We start from the raw sequence: 13,079 nt of genomic DNA, 5'->3' as shown, positions 1-13,079 counted from the left end.
CTGAGCACTCCCAGTCATGGTAGGAAAACTAGCCAACCAATCCTACCAATCAGGGGTCCAAGTGAACCGGATTCTCGAAGTCCACAAAGAAGTAGAAGGTAACGCTGCTGACATTCGTCGTTTGGACGGATTGCAGATAAATGCCCAACTCCACACCGATGTACTACAAGGCCGAATGGATGCAACCCTCTCCGAGATAAGGGAAATAAGGGAGCAGCAAGCCATATTTGAGAGGCGTCTGATGACAGCTAAACAATCAGACACACAATCAAGCTCCAAGTGCAACCCGCATCGCAAGTAGTACTTGGCCGACTCCCAAAATTTTGTTATAGAATAGGACCTCGGCTAAAAGTCTTACTTTTCTTTAATTTTGTAAATCGAAGACCTTTAGAAAGGTCGGATTTTCCTGACTTCGGAATGTAACCAATATATGTTTAATGTATAATGAAGTATTTCTTTTGTGTGTTAATTCTTTGCATACCACTCAAATTCATAAGTTTATCTATTATTACATAAACTTTTATTATGAATCAAGCTCAAAACCTTGTGTAGGTTAATCTGATTCATGGATTGTTGAAAATAGCTAACTCATTAACACTCGACCATCAATCATCAAAGACTTATGGTCTTTTATTGTTATTTCTTTGGCAGCATGATGCCTCCTCGTAGATCCGGAAGACACGGTACCGGTGCAGCACCAACACCGCCACCACCACCTCCAGCTTACGATCCCGCCATGGTACGGGCTGCTATCACTGCAGCAGTAGTAGCGGCCCTATCTCAAATAAACTCTAATGGTAATGGAGGGGCCCAGAGTAGTACCAATCATCCCAACCATAGCACTGGTCATGGTCATGAAAGGGAATGCACCTATAAAGAGTTCTCTAACGCCAAGCCGAAAATGTTCAACGGCAATGGAGGAGTCATTGCACTTATGCAATGATTTGAAAAGATCGAGACGGTCTTTGAAATCTGTTTATGCCAAGAGGCAAGCAAGGTCAAGTTTGCTGCTTGCACATTCACAGACCAAGCCCTCACATGGTGAAAGGGCCATGTGAAATCCGTATCTCTTCCAGCTGCCAACGCCATGAGCTGGGAGGACTTAAAAGTCCTGCTGCTAGAAGAATACTGCCCAGGGGGCGAAATTCAAAAACTGGAATAGGAACTGTGGAAACTAAAGATGACCGGGACTGACCTAGTCGCTTACATGGCCAGGTTCAGTGATCTGTCAACCCTATGCCCGAGCATGGTCAACCCAGAACCGAAGAAAGTGGAAAGTTACATTTGGGGGTTGTCGCCCCAGATTCAAGGGCATGTCTTGGCTTCAAACCCAATGATCTTCAACAGCGCGAAGCGCTTGGAACAACGGTTAATAGATCACGGAGTCAAACAGGGTACTATCACCGTTGTTGCCCACCCACCAAAGGAAATACAGGACCTAAGGAGACCTTAGAATAAGAGAAGGGAACAAACCCTGCAAGGGAACCCCAAGAAATAACAAGTGGTGACAGCTCATGTTGTTACTATCCCTACTACCCCTGCACCGACAAGTTCATACATCGGTCAACTACCAAAGTGCAACAAGTGTAACTCTCATCACCACGGACCTTACCGTGAGTTTCAGTGCACCCGGTGCAACAAGAAAGGACACACTGTCCACTTCTGCAAGGAAGCAGCCTAACCAGCTGCTCCAGCCGCGAATACCGGAGTAGGCACCACCTACTATGAGTGCGGAGCAACAGGGCATTACCGAAGGGACTGCTCGAAGGCAAACAACAGGATTGCCGGCGGAAGGGTCCGAGTATTCGCAATGGCCCAGGAGGAAGCCGTTGCAGACCCCACTGTTGTTACGGGTACGTTTCTCCTCGATAACTCATATGCATGCATTTTATTTGATAGTGGGGCAAAGAGGAGTTTCGTAAGCCATAGTTTTAAAAATCTACTCAAACAAACCCCCCAATCATTAAGTGAAACTTTTATAGTAGAAATGGCTAGTGGGAAAACAAAGAGCGCTAAGGAAATATACTTAAATTGTACCCTCTCACTAAATGATAAATCCTTTCCAATCAACCTCATGCCAGTCTCAATAAAAAGTTTCGACGTCATTATAGGCATGGATTGGCTAAGTTCTCATCGTGCGGACATTCTATGTTACGATAAGGTCGTTCGCCTTAATCTGCCAAATGGCGAAACCCTTGTTGTCTATGGCGACAAACCCAATACCACTCTCTGTATCATCTCTTGCATCCAGGCTCAGAAAATTCTACGCAAGGAATGCCATGCAATCTTAGGACATGTAGTAGATGTGAAATGATAAGTACAAGACATCAAGAGCGTGCCTGACGTACACGATTTTCCCGATGTCTTTCATGAGGATCTTCAAGGAGTACCACCTGCAAGACATTTCGAATTCAAAATTGACTTAATTCCAGGAGCTACCCCTGTAGCCAAAGCACCATATCGTTTAGCCCCAACGGAGATGCAAGAACTATCCAGCTAACTGAACGAGCTACTCAGCAAAGGGTTCATCAAGCCAAGCTTCTCGCCTTGGGGAGCATCAGTATTGTTCATGAAAAAGAAGGACGGATCGTTCAGAATGTGCATCGACTACTGAGAACTCAACAAGCTTACCATCAAGAACTGGTATCCCCTACCACGAATAGACGATTTGTTCGACTAACTCTAGGGAGAAAACTACTTTTCCAAGATCGATCTGAGATCGGGATATCACAAGCTGCGAGTCCTGGAGAGCGATATTCCTAAGATAGCTTTCCGAACAAGATACGGTCAATACGAATTTGTAGTGATGCCGTTCGGACTAACCAACACCCCTGCCGTGTTCATGGACTTAATCAATAAGGTATGTCGTTCGTTCCTAGAAATTTTTTTGATAGTATTCATAGATGACATACTCATCTATTCAAAGAGTAAAGAAGAATATGGTCAGCATCTGAGACAAGTCTTAGAGACACTGCGAACCGAGAAGCTCTATGCAAAGTTCTCGAAATGCAAGTTTTGGATTAGAAAGGTGGACTTTCTAGGTCACGTGGTCAACGAAGAGGGAATCCACATGGAGCCTTCTAAGATCAAGGGTATCAAAAATTGGTTTGCACCAACAATGCCAACCGAGATTCACCAATTTCTAGGCCTTATTGGCTATTACCGTCGATTCATACAAAACTTCTCCAGCATTGCAAAACCTCTTACCTCCCTGAATCAGAAAGGTGTAGCCTACAACTAGGGAGAGAAACAAGATACTGCATTTCAGACTCTAAAGCAAGCCTTGTGCAGTGCCCCCATTTTGTCTCTTCTAGAGGGGACAGAAGACTTCGTAGTCTAATATGATGCATCCAAACAAGGGCTAGGTTGTATGCTAATGCAGTGAGGAAAGGTTATTGTGTATGCCTCACAACAACTGAAAACACATGAGGTTAACTACACCACTCACGACTTAGAACTTGGAGCAGTGGTGTTTGCTCTAAAGATCTGGAGACACTACCTATACGGTACAAAGTGCACCATCTTTACAGACCACAAGAGCCTTCAACACATATTCGATCAGGAGTTAAACATGAGGCAATGACGTTGGGTTGAGCTACTCAATGGCTACGAATGCGAGATTCGTTATCATCCAGGAAAAGCCAATATGGTGGCAGATGCTCTTAGTCGTAAGGAGTACTCTGGTCGAAGAGTAAAGTCATTAACCATGACGATCCATTCACACCAGTCAACACAAATCAAGGAAGCCCAATTGGAAGACTTGAAACCCGAAAACATGACATGTGAAGCCCTTAGAGGGATGGACAAAATTTTTGCGATCAAGAGTGACGGAGTTCGTTACCTCATGAATAGAATCTGGACACCGAAGTTCGGTGGGTTCAGAGAGATAGTTATGAACGAAGCAGACAAGATCCGATACTCCGTGCACCCAGGTTTAGATAAGATGTATCTGGATCTCAAACAACTCTACTGGTGGCCGAACATGAAAACAGAAATTGCTACATATGTGGGCAAGTGCTTGACTTGTGCCAAGATCAAGGTAGAACATCAAAAGACCTCAGGTCTACTCCATCAGCCCAAAATACCTGAGTGGAAGTGGGAGCAGATTTCCATGGATTTCATAACCAAACTACCCAAGATGCAGGGTGGTCACGATACCATTTGGGTGATTGTCGACAGGTTAACCAAATCTGCCCATTTCTTGTCGATCAAAGAGACCGATAAGATGGAGAAACTAGGAAGAACCTACACCCGAGAGACCGTGCGCCTTCATGGAATGCTGATATCTATCATATCGAACAAAGATAGTAGATTCACTTCGAGGTTCTGGTAAATGCTATAGAAGGCCTTAGGCAGTAGGCTAGATATGAGTACCGCCTATCACCCACAAACTGAAGGACAGAGTGAGAGAACGATTGTTGCAGGCTTATGTAATTGACTTTGGTAAAGCATGGGACATCCACTCACCATTACTCGAGTTCTCTTATAATAACAGTTATCATACTAGCATCAAGACTGCTCCATTTGAAGCCCTTTACGGCCGCAAGTGCAGATCACCTCTGTGCTGGGTGGAAGTAGGCGACACGCAGTTGGGGAGAGGTCTAGTCCTTGATAGCACTCTCACTGGTATGGAGATCATTAGGTAAACGACTGAAAATACCATTCAAATTCGAGAGCGACTGAAAGCCTCGAGGGATAGACAAAAGAGCTATGCTGACAAAAGACGAAAATCCTTGGAATTTCAGGTTGGTGATCGTGTGCTAGTGAAGGTCTCACCCTGGAAGGGCATGATATGCTTCGTGAAGCGTGAAAAACTAAACCCAAGATACATTAGACCCTTCGAAATTACTACAAGGATTGGTCCAGTAGCTTATAAACTTCAACTTCCAATCAACCTTAACAAAGTGCATCCGGTGTTTCACGTGTCTAACCTAAAGAAGTGTCTATCCGAAGAGACTCTTGTAATAACACTCGAGGAAATCAAACTAAATGAAAATTTTAACTTTGTGGAAGAACCCGTCGAGATCATGGATAGGGAAATCAAACAAACTAAACAGAGTCGCATACCAATAGTGAAGGTTCACTGGAATGCTAAGTGGGGACCTAAATTCACTTGGGAGCGAGAAGATCAAATGCAACAGAAGTACCCGCATCTCTTCCCTAGTCCATAATCACTTATTTTGTAATTAATTTTGGTACGAAATTCCCTCTAACTGGGGGATGATGTAACAACCCGTTATTTCAAGTCAATGTAATGACTGTAAGTCAACTATTGTAATATCTTTGTGTTAATAGAAATAGCATCAAAAATGAAATGTTCAAAAAGCTCAGTTTGAGTATAATAAGTAGTAGATATCGTAACAAGGTTTCCAAAAATATAAAGAACACTAAAATCCGAGTTATAATTAAGAAGTTATGACCAATCGAAGATCCGTAACAATACAGGTAAAACGTTGTTAAGCATAAAACGAGTAATTTCAACAAAATACTTTTTAGCCTTAAGTATCTAAATGAAAGTCGTAGATATCCCTAAACCGTGAACATACATAAAAAGGACGCCCAAATCTAACTTTGAATGAGGAGGTTATGATTTTTCGAAGTTTCGGATACAATAGTAGACAACTAAAAACTCGAATTAGAGATCGAGCTACTTTTGGCCAGTGCAATCTCAACAAGAATCGAAGGTCTCGACAATAGTAATACAACGGTAAAAATACAGACAAGAACAGACGTCGGATGAAGAAGTTATGGATTTTTAACGGACTTTTCCAATCTCGGCTTGTTAAAAATATATTATTAAAAATAAAGAAAAAATTAGTTGATGAAGTATAAATAAGAGTTGTAGAGTATATTCTCACATTCGCGTGCATATAAAGAACGTCAAAAACGGAGCTCGTACGCGAAAGTTACGCAATTTACAAGATCGAGGCACAAAAGTCGAGGCAGGTCTGAGGGAACTCCCTACGTTCGGGGCACAGAGGCAGTCCCATCCGTCTGTCGAGTCAAGAGTACGTAAGCCATGACGACTCAGATGAACGCCCTTCGTTCCCATACGGAACGCCCTGCGTTCGTGAGTGCCCCCAGCACTATAAAAAGGAGGCTAGGGCTCCGGTTTGGTTGCTATTCTCTCACCATTTCCTCCACCGAACACCTCTCGAGTCCCTCTAAGATTACCAGGAAGCCCCGGTATTATCCCTAGCACGCAACGCAAGTCCCGACGCTCCCGAGATTCCCGAGAAGTCAGCTTTCTCCAGTTGAAGTTCTACTCCATTATTGTCTCAACTTCTTCAAGCTACCACTTCAACCAAGTGAGTTCATACCCCTATAACTACGTTTTAAAATACCTTTTAAATGCTTTTAAAGGGGGGGGGGGGTGGAATACAAGTAAACATACGACTAAAAATCATGTGAAACATCAATCTTTGATATACTTTTCATACTATTGTTTTAACTATCTTATTAAGTTATCATCATGCAAAATGTCTTACTACACAACCTTACTCTCTTGGGAAACAGCATGCTTTATAAATGAAATACATTTTTTTTATGAGTTTGCATATTATATCATATCAAGAGTAAACATGTAACAACCGGATTTTTTAGGTATCTTGTATATTTATGTTTTTGGTGTTTTGAGAGGGGACTCGGCGAGTTGGAGCTCAAACTCGCCGAGTAGGGTCGCGGATCTGGTCGCGGGATCGCGCCTGGACTCGGCGAGTCCAGGATATGGACTCGGCGAGTCAGCGCTGTGTAATGAAACCCTAATTTCTCGGGTTTGAGACCTATTTAAAGGGCCTTATGGCCGTCATTTGTGCTCACCAGTCCCTTGAGTGAAACCCTAATCGAGTGTGAGCATTTGGAGCAAAGTAGAAGGCCATTATTGATCTTGGAGGTGTCATTTTTTTTGCAAGAAAGGAGAGAACTAGCTAAGGGAAAGCAAGTGGAGCCACTTCTGAGAGTTTGGAGTCCAGAGCATCACTATTGTGGTAATAATTTCGAGTTATCTTCTTCCTTGTTGATGTTTATTTAGATTTAGGGTTTGTTGAACCCTTTTGTGGCAAAATCTAGTGCCCCCTTGGTCCCTTATGTGGTTTAAACCATAGATCTGTACCCTTGGAGGTCCAGAGTGTCCCTTTGCCCAAGCTTTTTGGGAATCAATGGAGGTTTTGGATTGGAATCCTTATGCCTTAGGTCAAAACTATATTTATGAGCCATGGGGTGTGTTATGGGCACCAAGATAGAAGCTTTACGTGATGAATCAATCTAGGGAGGCCTAATCTATAAATTGTGGAAGTAGATCTGACCTTAGAAGCAAGTTGGAGTGGTTGCATGGCATGGACTTGCCGAGTCTATTCATCAGACTCGGCGAGTAGTTTGAAGATTGCCTTGGGTTCGCTCAGTGAGTGGTACAATCGAGTCATGGGTTGACTCAGTGAGTCAGGGTGAGTTGGAGAGGGACGACAAGTGGACTGAGTCGAACTGGGACTCGCCGAGTTGTTCTTGAGACTCGGCGAGTTGAGTCGGGGTGGCCCCGCGATTCTTCCAGGTGAAACTCGTCGAGTGAGGGGGGAATACTCGACGTGTAGGAAGGGAATTTTAGAGAGTTGGTGAAAACTTCTAGACTCGCCGAGTCGCCATAGAGCACTCGCCGAGTCCGGTCAAAGTTGGCTGTTGACCGTTAACCGAAGTTGACCTGTGTTGACTTCTTAGGGATAGTCAACCTTAGAAGATATAAAGTGTTAACTAGAGACATATGATGTTAATAGGAGGATTAGAGCTCGGAGGATTGAGCACGAGGGATTTCCAGGATTCGTGAGATACCGAGATACGCGAGGTGAGTCTTCTCACTATACCTTACCTTGAGTAGGTAACCAGAGTTATGTGATAGAGTATTTGTATGTTATGTGTTGTACTGCATTATTTCTATGTGATTTATGTGGTGCATGTTTATCAGAGCTAGAACCTGAGGGTTCACAGAGTTTGGGTGCACGGACCCACAAAGTTATAGCCTCGAGTGGCTATTATGTGTTATATGTGGTATTTTGGGGAACTCACTATGCTTTATGCTTACAGTGTTTGATGTTATTGTTTCAGGTACTAGTGACGACCGCGGGAAGGCGCCGACTTGATCCGTACACACACTCGGAGTTTTTACAGTTGTGATCTTGGGATTTTGTATTGACCTGAATTGGATAATTAATATGGTTGTTTTATGAATATTAATTGAATTATGTTTTATGAAAATTTGAAAAATTTGTTTTCACGGGAAAAGTAACTTTAATAGTTCTTTTCACATACAAATACAATCTTCTTATAGTTTTATTTTATAATAAGACTATACATCATTCATTTAAGCATGTCACTGTTGCTTACAGGTTACGGTCTTGGTCATTGAGACTGCATTTCACATTTAGGAAAATAAGAGTTTTTCATGTTTCAAATACATACGGTTTATAAAACGATCTTTCATACACATTCCACACATTTATAAGAAAATATCGGATGTTCTGGAAAACATACACAAACTTTCGAATGACATACATTCTCTCAAAACACTATTTATGAACTCACCAACTTAATTGTCGACATTTTTTTTTAAATAACTTGTATTCTCAGGGAACTGCTAAGCCAGGTTTGCAACAACTTTTGGGGATTAACGTTCTGACGTTAATAATTTCTTTTGGAACATGATTATATATTTAACTTTTGAACATGTAACAGTTACAATCATGTAAACTTTTTGAAATATATTATATAGTAGTGTGTACTTTCCTTACTATGGAATTGTTATGATACTGAATATGACGTCCCCCGCCCCCGAACGTTTCCGCCGTTCAGGTTTGGGGGCGTGACAAAATTGTTCCCGGCATAACCACCAACGGAAAAGACTATGACGGGTACATTGTGAGTTTTGGTGCATGTGGGCATGGTTTCAACTTTTTCTTGGATTACTTTGATAGTAAAGTTTGCTACACGTTCCATTACACTTATGTCGACTTTACGAGCATAAGGCTTTATTGTAAATGAGGCATTTTTGCCATGCGAAGATAACACGAAAATGGTGGAAGAATTCCCTTGAATTCTTACATCGCCCTTGATCTCGCAAGTATCTGATCTTTGTTTTGAGGTGTTGCAGATTTGCTTCGTATCTTCTATTTCAACATCTAATAAAAAAAATGAAAGTTAATTTTTTTGTTGGATTATCTATTGCTAAAAAAAATTTTAAAAAATTATGGGCATGACTTTCAATATTTGACAAAATGCTTAGACTTACAAGATTCCAAGGGTTTGGTAGCTCTTTCGGAAATCATCACCAATTTGAGCCCATCAACCAACGTCAACCTAAGTTTCGCTATGACAAAACCACAAAATTCAACTCATACATATATATATATATATATATATATATATATATATATATATATATATATATATATATATGGGGAAAAGTGAATATATGTTATAGCCCCACACAAGCATAGGTATGCAACATAAGAAACGTTGTCGTTTTGAGCTAATTTCAACAATTAATCGATTTGCTTGATAACGTAATATTCCAAGCGTATCTTGTTTCCTTTATTTTCGGTATCACATGATTTCCTCACTTTCAGAAGTCGATTGTGTTTAATCGGAAAAAAAAATCATGGCTTGTAATTGGAATCGGTATTTTGATTAGAACGAGAAAGTATAAAGGGTTGAGATTGAAATTATAATTTTTTGCTAATCGCTCTGTTTGTTCTCGATTGTTGCTGTTTGAATATTCTACACCATATTCAAGACATTGTTGCAGGTTACTTATTTTTTTATAAGATAAATATTCATTCCTCATATTTATAAATTGATTGTCTTGTAATTAGAATTGGTGTTTTTTTAATAGGACGAGAGAGTATAAAGGTTTGAAATTGCAATTGAAATCACAAATTTTTGTTGATTTGATTGTCGAACCTTGTTTTCTCATATTCACTATGTTACTCAATTTTGTAATTGAAATTGTAAATCTGATTATTTAATTTGCTGCCGCTCGATTTTTTCAGAATCATTCTGTTCTACTTCTCAATTTTTATGGATTATCAAAATGTTTGTTATCAATTGTTGTTGCTCGAATATTCAAGGCATTGTTGCTCGTTAGGTATTTTTTTGTAAGATACATATTCACTTGTAAAATTTATTTGTTCTTGTTGAATTATTTATTCCAAATTTTGGTGAACGATAAAAAAGAGAACTATGAACAACAAAAATTAAAATGAGTATAGACTTAAGAATGTTATCAGTGTGGTGGCATTAGGAAAGACCCAACATACATGAAAAGTTTATATGTGATCAATCTTGGTGAAGGATATTTTCTAATTATTGGTTATTGTTCTATGTAATATACAGGGAATGATGTCTAAAGCTGGAGCGGATGAGCCTATCGAAGAACATACAACGGAAGATGCCGATGCAAATGATTTGCTAGAAACAACTGAAGAACTAAAAGATGCAAATGTTGAATGCGAGGAAAATGAATGGAACAATGAAAGTATTTTGGGAAAGGTGTTCGATACACACAAGGATGCGTATAATTTTTATAATGATTATTCATTTGTACATGGATTTGGTATACGTGTCCATCACAAATATAAAAATAAGGAAACAAATGAACCTTTTCGGAAGATATATGTGTGCAACAAAGAAGGTTTCAAAAGAAGGAATGATAATACTTCAAATGGAAATGAAAAAAAACGTCGTAGAGATGTAAGAACCGGTTGTAAGGCAATGTTTCGTATTACAAAAAATAAAGAAGGGAAATGGTTTGTGGACATGTTTAACGACACACACAATCACGACTTGAGCATGACACCAACGAAGGTGATGAAGCATAGATCTCATAGTAAGATCCATCGTTCAATGGAATGCAAATCTCTTATTGTGGAACTAGGTCAAGCAGGATTAAAGCCATCTCAAGTTAAGAAAGCTATTAATGCAATGAAAACTTCAAATGAAGCTGATGTTACTTCAAAACAATGTGCTGATGTCTTATCTGAGCAACGAAAACATTGTAGAGGAAAGGAGTTTTATGGAGTTATAAAACATTTCCAAGACAAATCATTAGTGGTTAATGACCAATATTTTTCGGTGGATTTGTATGATGATGGGAGCCCTAGGAATATTTTTTGGGCTGATGGAAGATCAAGAGACGCCTATACTAAATTTGGAGATGTTGTTGTGTTCGATGTAACTTACATGACGAACAAATTTAAGATGCCCTTTGCTCCTTTTATTGGTGTGAATCATCACGCACAATCTATTCTATTTGGTGGAGCATTGCTAGAAAATGAAAAGGAAGACACTTTCGAATGGTTATTTGAGCATTTCCTAAAATGTATGTTTGACAAACATCCGAAGGCAATTATTACTGATCAAGACAAAGCTATAGGTAATGCAATAAGAAAAGTGTTACATCGTTTTTGTTCATGGCATATTAAGAAGCACGAATTGGAACACCTTCGACCATATGTTGCCCGTTATAGTGATTTTCAAGAATCATATAAAGAATGGGTAAAAAGTGATACAGTTGAAGAATTTGAAAGTAGGTGGGAAGTTATACGTGGTAAATATAATTTAGAAACTAACAGTTGGGTAAGTGAAATGTATAACCAAAGAAAACATTGGGCTAAAGCCTTCTTAAAGGATGTTTTCTTCGCTGGTATGACAACAAGTGGACGGAGTGAGAGTATTCATTCTTTTTTTGATGGATATGTTAATTCAAGGACTATGTTGAATGAATTTGTCATACAATATGATAAAGCAGTTGAGTCTCGTAGGTCTGCTGAAGAAGATGAAGACTTCAAGACTATGAACTCGAGAGCTGTTCTTTCATCTGTGCATCCAATCGAAGCAAAAGCAGGTGAGTGTTATACTAGAAAAGTTTTTGAGATTTTCAAAAAAGAATGGAAGGAGGCCACTAGCAATTTAAGTCATGAGACTTTAAGCAAAACTACTGAAGAAATCAAATATCGAGTTGGGCAACTGGACATTGATAAAAGATATTGGCGAATTGTTAGCTTTCGTTCTTTGAATCAAGTAAATGTCGCCTGTTCGTGTGGTAAGTTTGAGAGATGTGGGATTTTATGCAAGCATAGCCTATATGTGATGAAGAAGAGACTTGTTGAAACACTTCCGATTCACTATATTTTATCTCGATGGACCATTAATGCCAGGTACAAGGTGGGTAATCGTTGCATCGGACTAGAGGATAAGGATAATAAAAATGGAGTTAGTGCCTTAACTTTGTGGTGTGTTCGTTCAAATTTTACTAAATTAATTGAACAAGCAAGAGACTCCCCGTCAGAGATTCAAAAACTCAATACTTTACTTATTAGTCTTTTAGATGATCAAGCGATTAGAAAAAAAACTAATGTTTTTGAAAATGTATCTCAAAGTTCTTGCATGGGAATTTCACAAGTCGATATGATCCCTCAGTTATCTGTCCGGGATCCTTTTGGTCCAACTACAACCAAAGGGCGTCCTAAAAATGCAAGCAGACTTAAGTCTTGTTTAGAAGTGCCGAAAAAACGAACATGCTCTTATTGCCAGGGATTGGGCCATTATGCCACTAGTTGTTCAAAAAGAAAGGTCGTTACAAACTTATTAATTTTCATGATTTTCCGAATCTCATAGTTATATTGATTATCTATTAAAATTTTCATGTATCAGGTCGATGAATCGCTTCAAGAGAAACAGTGATAGGATGATTTTTTTCCAGTTTTAGGACCTGTTTCAGAACTTACTTTAGTTCTTGAACCTGTTTCAGAACTTACTTCAGTTCTTGAACCTGTTTCAGAAACTGCTTCATTTTCAGAACCTATTTCAGTTTTTTTACAACTTTAGAATCTGTTTCAGTTTTGGAATGAAAATTTTGAGTTATGGAATTTACTATTAAATGTTAAATGCATAGGTATCGTGTATTAAAATATAGATCCTTGCTAAAATTTAGATTAGGATAATTGTATGGTTATTTCTGTTTTGACCAGTAACAATTATAAATAATTTGGATTCTATGTTGAAAATCTGTTTTGGATAGAAAGCATGCTCGTTGC

At 39.5% G+C, this 13,079-nt stretch overlaps 1 protein-coding gene across 1 annotated transcript; it reads left to right on the top strand.

Moving 5' to 3' along the window:
- The first annotated feature begins 1,724 nt into the window (after positions 1 to 1,724).
- LOC145039316 (protein FAR1-RELATED SEQUENCE 5-like) lies at positions 1,725 to 12,726 on the top strand. Its single transcript, XM_078987385.1, has 3 exons — positions 1,725 to 1,853; positions 10,378 to 12,615; positions 12,697 to 12,726. Exons 1-3 carry the CDS (start codon positions 1,725 to 1,727, stop codon positions 12,724 to 12,726), a joined length of 2,397 nt encoding a protein of 798 aa, XP_078843511.1.
- The last annotated feature ends 353 nt before the right edge of the window (positions 12,727 to 13,079 follow it).

This window comes from Lactuca saligna, chromosome 4 (genome assembly GCF_052625555.1).
Source record: "Lactuca saligna cultivar CGN05327 chromosome 4, ASM5262555v1, whole genome shotgun sequence".
NCBI classification, from domain to species: Eukaryota; Viridiplantae; Streptophyta; class Magnoliopsida; order Asterales; family Asteraceae; genus Lactuca; species Lactuca saligna.
The sequence above is the reverse complement of the archived record's forward strand: the minus strand, read 5'-3'. Positions and strand labels throughout refer to the sequence as shown.